The sequence below is a fragment of the Colobus angolensis genome, unplaced genomic scaffold (genome assembly GCF_000951035.1).
Source record: "Colobus angolensis palliatus isolate OR3802 unplaced genomic scaffold, Cang.pa_1.0 Scaffold59, whole genome shotgun sequence".
Classification (NCBI taxonomy): domain Eukaryota; kingdom Metazoa; phylum Chordata; class Mammalia; order Primates; family Cercopithecidae; genus Colobus; species Colobus angolensis.
In genome coordinates, this window is record NW_012119487.1 from 10,929,407 (window position 1) to 10,939,031 (window position 9,625).

General features: G+C 60.1%; 2 protein-coding genes across 2 annotated transcripts in view; one reads left to right on the forward strand and one right to left on the reverse strand.

Annotated features, from left to right (window-relative positions):
* Window positions 1-269, reverse strand: part of LMF1 (lipase maturation factor 1) — a 110,769-nt gene extending 110,500 nt beyond the window's left edge. Inside the window, exon 1 of the mRNA XM_011962454.1 lies at window positions 64-269. Within this exon, the coding sequence (XP_011817844.1) occupies window positions 64-256 (193 nt within the window). The 5' untranslated portion in view covers window positions 257-269. The remainder of the gene's footprint in view (window positions 1-63) is intronic.
* A 9,199-nt stretch (window positions 270-9,468) lies between these two features.
* The window catches only part of SOX8 (SRY (sex determining region Y)-box 8), a 4,996-nt gene continuing 4,839 nt past the window's right edge, over window positions 9,469-9,625 (forward strand). Inside the window, exon 1 of the mRNA XM_011962492.1 lies at window positions 9,469-9,513. Within this exon, the coding sequence (XP_011817882.1) occupies window positions 9,469-9,513 (45 nt within the window). The remainder of the gene's footprint in view (window positions 9,514-9,625) is intronic.

Genomic DNA, 9,625 nt, shown 5'->3' on the forward strand with positions numbered 1-9,625 from the left:
GGGCGGGGGTCGTGGAGCGCGGAGGTGACACTGGCGGATGTCCCGGGCCCGCCCGCCACTCACAGTACACGAAGGCTAGGGCCTTCAGGAGCACGATCCGGGTCAGCCAGAAGGTGCCCGCGTGGAGGTGGGCCGGAGAGCCTGCGGGGTCACGCCCCGGCGCGGGCGGCGACTCAGGCTCCGGGTCCGAGTACCCGGTTTTCCGCCTCCTCAGCGACTCCTCGGGCGCCGCCATTGTTGGGCCGTCAGGGCGCATGTGCGGGGAGGGCGCACTCCCGGAGGCTCCGCCCATTATCGGAGGCCCCGCCTCTCCCAGGTCGGCCCTGCCCACGGCCGAAAGCCCCACCCACACTCCCGGGGGCCCCGCCCACGCGCGGGAGCTGGTGCCCTGTGCCTGCCTTCCTCGCAGTCCTCGTTGGGCGCTGCTGCGGGTAGGGTGCGGGACCGGGTACCTGGGAGGTGGTGCGCGTCGCCCGACCCGAACTCACTGGGGCATGCACGCGTGCCTTCCGTCAGTCCGCGTTGCAGAGGCCCAGGTGCCCTCGCCCAGCCAGGCGCCTTCCCTCCCAACTCTTGTCCTGGCGAAGGTGGGCTGCAGAAACCCTGGCGGTACTGCCACAGCGTGCCCCTGCCTCACAGCTGACACTCACTCCCAGTATCCGCGGAGGGTGCTGGGCGATCGTCGTAGCCAGAAAGGGACAGAGGAGGCAGGGCTGGGCCTGGAATGCTGGGGGGACCCTCCCCTTCCTCCCAGCCTTCCGCCTTTGCACAGCCCAGCTCCTGCCAGCCCTTGGGACTGGACTTCAAGCTGTGGGGGAAGAGGGGGACTCAGGACTCAAGAGGGAAGGGCTGACTTCCCATCGCCCCAAACAGAACCTGGAGGAGGACGCCAGCAACTCTACATTCTGATGACTGGGGCGGGGTTCTGGGGGCTGATCTGAAGTGGGTGCTGGGAGAGGCTGGGGTCACAGGCATTCCTTAGAGGAAAGAAAGGGCGTGAGGCCAGAGTAGAGGCCAGAGTAGGCATTGGAGACCTAGGGGTTATTGAATAAACTGTGGGGCACTTGGAAGGAAACTGTGGAAGTGCAGGTTTCTCCTTATTCATTCGTCAGAGTTCTTTACGTATGAAAAATCCGTTCTTTTGTGTATATTGGAAATATTGTCCTGGCTTTTTGGTTTTGTTTTTACGTATTCTTGTCTTTCGCCTCTCTAGTGTTCCTGGTGTTTTGGCATATAAATTATTGTCACTCGGATGGTCAAATGACCCGTCTTTATAACCACCTGTAGTGTGAGCCTTGTGAGGGCAGAGACTGACTGTGGACATCAGGTCCCCAAATCCAGGGCTGACCAGCAGTGGCCAGAGCTTCCTCTCAGCCTCCAGCCTCCCTGCATTGCTGGGGTCATAGCATACCTGTACATCTTATGGTTTAATTCATTTTTAGTTTCCATTTCTTTTCTATGAAAACCCCCTCAGGAGCCCAGCTGTGCAATGGGACCCTGTAAAAGATATTGCCATGGGTGCAAACATGCAAACATCCTCCACATGCTGGCCAAGCCTCCGGGAGCCCAGCGTGTGCCTGAGGGCTCGGAGCCTTGGGGATTGCAGGAGCCGTCGGCCCTGGCCGGCGCCCAGCACCCAGGTCTCTCCGCAGAGCCCACCACCTGTACCTCTCCTCATGATCTGGGGGCCAGTTTGGGAAGGGCCAGCAGAGCTGACACGGTTCCCCTCCTCTGTGGGGAACAGGGAGCCCCACACCCTCGGGCTACGCCTGCAGAGTGGGCCCTGTCTGGATGCCAGGCCTGCTCGGAGACGGACGGCGAGAGGGACTGCCCTGTGTCAGGTGTGGCCCTGTGCTGTCCTCAGGTGGGGCTGCCGTCACAAGGAGCCTTTGTGCACAGCTTCCCCTCGCTGGGCCGAGCTGCTCTCCCCGCAAAGGGCACAATGGGGCATTGTGCAGAGCAGAAAAGGGCCTCTTGTTCCAGCTTCCAGCGCTCCGGGCTCCGGCTCTGCGTTTGCCCAGGGTGGGAGCAGTCACCGGAAGGGTCTGCTGGGAGCTCCTGTCCTCTCTGAGCTCAAGTTTCCCTCGGGGTCTGCTCTCTTGGGACCCTGACCACAGGGGTCCCATCCACTGCCGAGAATGGCTCCAGAGCAGGTCACTGGGGGCAGGGCTTGGACCGAGGAGAGGTGGACCAGCAGCTCTGTTCATGCCCATTTCAGCCTGAATTTAATCAAAAGTGCACTGGGTTATGATTCAGCCATAAAAAGGAATCCAGGAGCCGGGCGCAGTGGCTCAAGCCTGTCATCCCAGCACTTTGGGAGGCCAAGACGAGTGGATCACCTGAGGTCAGGAGTTCAAGACCAGCCTGGTCAATATGGTGAAACCCCGCCTCTGCTAAAAATACAAAAAAAAATAGCCAGGCATGGTGGTGGGCGCCTGTAATCCCAGCTACTTGGGAGGCTGTGACAGGAGAATCGCTTGAACCCGGGAGGTGGAGGTTGCAGTGAGCCGAGATTGAGCGCTGCACTCCAGCCTGGCTGAGACTCTGTCTCTAAAATAAAGTAAAATAAAATAAAATGGAATCCCGTTCTGACACATGCTACAACACAGGTGAACCTCAGGACAGCAAGTTCAGTGGGACAGGACAGACGCGGAGGTCACATGTTGTGTGAACCCATTTACACGAAATGTCCAGGGTGGGCAAAGCCAGAGGGAAAGGAGGGAGCTCTGTGGTCCAGGTCTGGGGATGGGGAGTGGGGAGCCGGTGCTCCGTGGGTAGGATGTTTCCTTTTGGGCTGATGAGAATGTTCTGGAACTAGGTGATGGCGGCCCAGCACTGCGAGGTGCTAAACACCACTTAGTCGTTCACCGGAATGTGGCTTATTTCATGCTATGTGAATTTCGCCTCGAATTTTAGAAAAGTAAAATGAGGCTGGGCATGGTGGCTCACGCCTGTAATCCCAGCACTTTGGGAGGCCGAGGCGGGTGGATCACCTGAGGTCAGGAGATCAAGACCATCCTGGCTAACACCGTGAAACCCTGTCTCTACTAAAACTAGAAAAAAAAAAAAAAATTAGCCAGGAGCGGTGGCGGGTGCCTGTAGTCCCAGCTGCTCGGGAGGCTGAGGCAGGAGAATGGCGTGAACTCGGGAGGCGGAGCTTGCAGTGAGCCGAGATCGCGCCACTGCACTCCAGCCTGGGAGACAGAGCGAGACTCCGTCTCAAAAAATAAAAATAAAAATAAAAATAAAATGAAAACAAAAGAACGACAGACAGCCCTGCACTGGTGTTTCAGAATCGCCTGGAAGGCGCTGTCACCTGTCGGAATACATCATATTCTTTACACTCACCTTCTTCATCTATATTAAGGAGCATCTAGCAGTTTAAAAATAACGTTTAGATACAGGTGTGTCTTATTCCCCAAGAAGGCGCTTCAGTTAAAAACAGAGGCTTCTCCGCAGACCCGGAGCAAGTTGCTGCGGCCAGGAAACCGGCCAGATGGGGTCCTTCCACCCTGCAGCTCAGCGCCCGGCAGGCACAGGAACCCAGGCTCTGCTCTGAACGCCTCACACCAACCCGAGGCGGGAGGAGGAGGCGGAGGGCGTCCTGAGTTTGCCCTATCAGGCAAAAACTCTAAGAAAAAAGCCCGGCTGACCCAGGAGAGGCCTGAGGGAGTGGAGTGGAGATGAGGCTCGGCCACCTCAGGGCTGCCGGGTGCTGGGGGAGAAGAGGCTGAGGAGAGGAGCGTGGGGAGGGGGGAGAGAGGGGCTCCCCAAGAGTGCGCAGGCTGGACTGGGCTGTCTCCCCAGAGACCCACCGACAAGCTGCCCTAGGTGGGACCCTGTCCCCGCCATCCCAGCCTGTGCCAGCACGGCCCCTGGGACCCAGGCACACACAAGCCCGTGGCTGGCCACGCTCCCAGCAGCTGCGGCCCCGCTTCAGGGAGGAATGAACCCCTGTCGGCACCTCGTCCAGCTGTCCCCCAGCACCTCGGCCTGGCAGCTCCTGCCGCATCGGGGCCATTGTCCCTGGCATGCGGTTGCAGCTGTCTCTGGCACCCACAGGAACCCAGCGTGGGCCCGAAGCTAATCGTGCACTGTTCATTTACCCCAATTTGTCATGTCCTGAGATCTGTGTATGGAAGGGGAGCCCGGGACCCATTGATGCTAACATCTGTCGCCGCCTTCTGGAAGGGTGGTCAGTTTGGGCAGATCCTGCCGTGACTGTCCAGCGGCCAAACCCCACCACGTGAGGCTGGCAGGTGCGGGTGGGGGGCTGAGAGAGCAGGTGTCGTACCATTTGCTGGTTGTCCTGGGACCATGACTCACAGACGGCTGTTCTGCTTGGCTCACCCTGTCCTCTCCCTGCATCCTCAGCTACAGGCCACGAGTGCTCCCACCCCTGCACCCCAGAAGGAGCCGCGGCTCCATGTGACCCTGCAAGCTGGCAAGCCATGGTTTCTAGGCAGAGCGGAAAGCACAGCACCCAATGTGGTGATGTTCTCTGGTTGCAGGGCCCTGTGTGTGGAAACGAATGTGTATTTTTTTTTTTCTCTAGGAATCATATTCTGCACTGGAAGAAGCCTTGGAAGTTGCCTGGCCCAGAGGTCACAAACCAGAGCCCTGTGGGCTGAGCTCTACCCACAGTGCAGTTATCAGTCAGTGTAGCGGTCACCAACGGCCACAGTAATGCTGCGTAACAAACAGCCTCAGAGCCCAGCGTTGTGTGTCACCGGGTGGTGCTACCCAAGCCCAGGCCACAAGAAAGGCAGGGCAAAGGCAGAGCTGGGCCTGTGCCTTCTGTCCTTTCTCTGAGCCTCTACAGCAAAGCTTTGCTGAAGGCTCTCATCTGAACCGAGACCGCGGAGGAAACACATTCAGAAAAATGAATACGTGGGAGACAGCAGAGACATTTTTACAGGGTGTGTTTTAATTTGCCTTTGGCACTAATGGGTCTCTGGAACATTCCATCCTGGACAGAGAGGTCAGGACCTGAGCGGCCAGAGCCCTTTTCGAGAAAGCAGGTTTTCCTTTGCAGCATGCTTATTTCAAGCACCATTTTCCCTCCTGGTTACAGTTGAAATGTGGCTTGGCGTTGGGAGGTTTCAAACGTGGACATTCTGGGCAAGGAGCCTCATGAAATCTGAAAGTTGAGTGTGGAAGGACGGACACAGGTCTTGGCAGCCTAAGAGGGCACAAAGGCTGATTTTTCTGGAGTCAGTCCTCTCCTGCTGATGGGCTGAGAGAGCCCCCCCAGGCCCCGTGTCCCTTCTCAGACCTCGGCCCCCCGGTGCCTGGGCCAGGGATGGGCTGGGGGCTGGGACCCAGGGGAGCCAGGGCCTGGCATCCTACAAGGGCCCAAGGGTTGAAATGGGGCTGGGGTCCCTGGATCTAGGGGATGAGGGCCTAGAATGAGGCTGGGGTCTGGGGTTCAGTGGCGTGAGGACCAGGAATGGGGCTGCGATCTGTAGTCTGGGTGTCTGGCGTCAGATAGCACCCTCCTGTACAGGGCACAGAAACCCACATCTATACTGCAGGGTTAGGGACAGCATTTACTGCCACCAATGAAAGTGTTGACTCCAAGTCGCAGACACCACCCCTAGGCTTGGCCTCCCTCGGCAGGAGATGACGCCCGCCGGGACATCCTTGGTGCTCACCTCTCCCTGGCTGCTTGGAGCCCCAGGGTTCCTGCCTGGGGATGTTTCAGGGCTGCAGAAGGACCCTCTGCCCACTGTCAGATGAGAAGTGCGGAGAGCAAATGCGTGCTGTTGGCGCTCCCCCCACCCGCCACTGAGAGGGGAGACGGATGGGCCCAGCCAGAAGCTTGGGGACCCGCTCCCAGCCTGGAGTGACAGACGCTGAGCAGCAGGAGTCACAGCTGTTCCCGATACATCCGTGATCTGGGCGTGCACCTGTCGCAGGGGAGAGGGCAGCGCTGGTCTCCATGCTTTGAGCTAAGCATCGCCCGCTCCCTGAATCCTTTCCACGTGAGAACAGCCCGGGCAGGGGTCCTCAGCAGTCAGTAGCTACTCCCACCAGCGCGGGTTCACGGATCAGGAGGCTCCCAGTGTGTCAGGGGGGCGGGAGGTGGAGATGGGGAGGGCTGGGCTGGAGACACTCGTCCTCCGTGGAGGCCAGGGGCATCAGGAGGACCAGGAGGATGTCTGGGCTGCAGGCAGAAGTGAGCTGCAGCAGGGCCAGCTCTGGCCACAGAGGGCCCAGAAAGCACTGCTCCTGCAGGGTGCCAAAAAAGGCTCACTGAGTGGTTTTCCACTGCCCTGTGAGCGCCGGGAAGCATAAGGCACAGACAAGGCCAGTTCTCAGGCAGACGCCACCCCGGCCAACAGGCCAGCCTTGACCCAAACCGGAACTCGTGTCCCAGCTGGCACTATGAGCACCCGAGACAGCGAAGCACAGGGAGCTGCAACCCAGCCCAGAGCTCCAAGTGTGCACGGCCAGGAAGGTGACTCCCGAAGGGGGTCTTGAGAGGGGTCCTGCGAACCCTCCTCTCCCCTGGAGACCCATCCGGGGGTGGGGCCTTTCCCAGCCTCTGTTCACAGCCTGTGCCGGCCCAGCCTGTAGTCACTGTAGTCTCGCCAGACCAGCTGTCATTAAAAGCACCAATTAATCTCCCAGGCTGTGCCAGGACGCTGCCAACTGCCCCACGGGTGCTCGGGATGCAGGGGCTGGGAGGCCCGGGCCAGGGCTGTGCACACACTGGTTGCCAGCGGGTTCACGCCCGCCCGGCCCTCCCTGTGCTTCTCACACAGCACAAAAGATGGGCCGCCTGCTGCAGGAGGAGGGATGGGTGGGAGGTGGATGGTGGGGGACAGGGGAGGATGGGCAGGGAGGGACGGAGGGGGACAGGGAGAACAGGCAGGGAGGGATAGGGGCCTCTCCAGGGTGGCATTTTCCGGGGCAGCCCTGCTTTGTCCTCGGGCCCTGGGCCTAACACACACACCACACACACACATCATACACATCACACACATCACGCACATACCACACACCACACACATGTACCCTGCGCACACACACCACATACATCATACACATGCACACACACACCCTGCACACATACACCACACATACGCCACACCTCATACACAAATCATACATGTGCACACCACACACAGCACACACCCCGCACACATACACCACACATACCACACACACACCACATACCACACATACACACCCTGCACACACCACACACACACCACATACCACACACCACACACACATACACCACACATACCATACACACACCACATACCACACATACACACCCTGCACACATACATCATATACACCATATACATACCACATGCACACCACACAGCACACACCATACACACACACCACACACTACACATGCACCACACACCATATATGCACCCCATACATACATCCCATACCCATACCACACATTACATGCCATACAAACACACACACCACACACATATATCCTCACACATACACCAAGCACACATACACATGAACACAGGCGCCTCCGGGGTCGCCATCCCTAGGAGCCACGGATGGGGTGGGGTCATCTCTCATCTGGAAGCGTCCCCCAGGCCATCCCTCCCCCATCTCATAGGCAGTAGAGCCTGCCCACCCAGATTCTTCTCTGCAGCTGCCCTTGGCGCCCAGGCCAGGGCATGTGGAGCTACAAATGTCGTCTACACCAGCTCTCCATGCCCGGCACTCACGGCCAGGGGACAGCCCTGGTCCAGGTTCCCCCATCAGGTCCTCCCCTTGAAACTGCAAGGCCCACCAGCAGGTGGTGAGGTCAGGGTGGGCGGGGCCATGCAGACAGGGCAGAGCCAGCCCCAGCTGAAGGGCTGGGGCAGGGATGGGAGACAGGGGAGGAGGGGGTGCAAGTCCCCCCCGGATGACGACATGGGCCCATCAGGTGGACTCAGAGGTGGCTCTGATGGCTGCCCCTCCACCCCGGGTCCCTCTCTTATCATCACTCTGTTCTAGCTTCCCCAGGGAAAACGCTGGCCTCTCCCTGCAGGTCAGAAGCTTCAGGCCTCAGCTTAAATGACACCAAAGATGCTTTACCAGACCATCCTTCCTGAAGTTCCCGCCTCTGAGAGGTGCTTTTGGGGCTAGCTGCCCGCCTACCTCCACAAGGCCAGCGTCTGCAGGACAGGGGCTGTGAGGGTGGTCCGGCTCCGTCCTGTGTGGGAAACTGCCCGGCACAGAGCAAGTGCTTAATACCTGGCGACACTCAAACCACTTGACATCTCCCTCTCTGAAAGCCCCATCCTGGTGTCCAGTCAGGCCTAGAGGCTGACACCTGCGGAGGACAAGGGCATTTTCCTGGGGACTTCAAGGTAGACCAGAGACGATTCTGGAAGGGATGCTTCTGGGCGCCACCCTGTATGGGGACCCTCACCCACATATACTGCCCTCCCGGGAGTGCAGCAACACATCCTCAGCTGGCTGGCCTAGGTCCCCCCCCTCCCACCGCAGCGACTCCCCACCTCCCCACCCCTCCCGTGGCCACCTGCAGGCCTGGCACCTCCCCTGGTGGTCACTACAACCTGGGGAAAGGAGCAGGTGCTGGTGGAACCCAGGGCAGGGTCTCGGTTGCACAGACCACCGTGCCCCCGAATCAGGCCCTGGACGCCTCCCCACCTCAGTCTCCCTTCCTCCAGGGGCGCTGGAGTCCCCCACCTCTGTCCCAGGGACCCGAAGCCTCCGTGGTGGGTGGGAAGCCGGGAAGAGGCCGCCCGGCCTGCTCGCAGACCTAATGCAACTTTGCTTTTCTTTGGCAAAGAGGAGCTCTCCATGGAGGTCCTCACCCGGATAGCACTGTGAGCCCGAGTGGACGGTGTCTGTTCTCCTAGGGGCAGGGGGTGGAAGGTGGCACAGTTTGGGCCGGGCCTCCCACCCTCACTGCCTCCACTTAAACCCCCACTTCCGCCTGCCTGCATCCCAGGCATAACAGATGAGTTCCGTCAGCGCCCCAGGCGATTCTCTGAGGGCCACGGAAGGATGCGGGACCCCGAGCGGGGGGCAGGGCCTCCAGAGGGAAGGTGCACTGCAGACGGAGGTGTGGGTCTTCCCAGGCAGGTGCCAGAGCCAAGCCAGACGGTGGGGCGGAGAAGAGAGGGCAGGCCAGGCTGGCGGCCAGCTTCCCACCTACGATGCGTGGAGCCTCCCAACGCGCAGTCCGCCTTCCCAAAGCTGCTTCCTCTGACCTGGCCAAGGGGGGCTGCAGAGATGAGACCCCCCTCCCGGCAGGTGGCAAGGCCCTTGCTCTTCAGCCCGGAGGTCAACGCTTCCTCCGAAGGCCTGGGCCCCTCAGCTCCGCGCCTGGCTCGGGTTGTTCCCAACGCAAAGCAACAGTGGCCCCGGGGTCTGCGGACGGGGAAGCACCAGCTCTCGGCCAGGCCAGAGTGGGGGTAGGAGGCGAGTCCTGCGCGGTCGGTGGCGGCCCCGCGGTCGGTGGCGGGCATGAAGCGGCAGCGCGACCCCCGACTTTGCATCTGGACCTTCCTGGTAACGGACCAGCTCCTTCGGGTTGTTCCCAACGCAAAGCAACAGTGGCCCCGGGGTCTGCGGACGGGGAAGCACCAGCTCTCGGCCAGGCCAGAGTGGGGGTAGGAGGCGA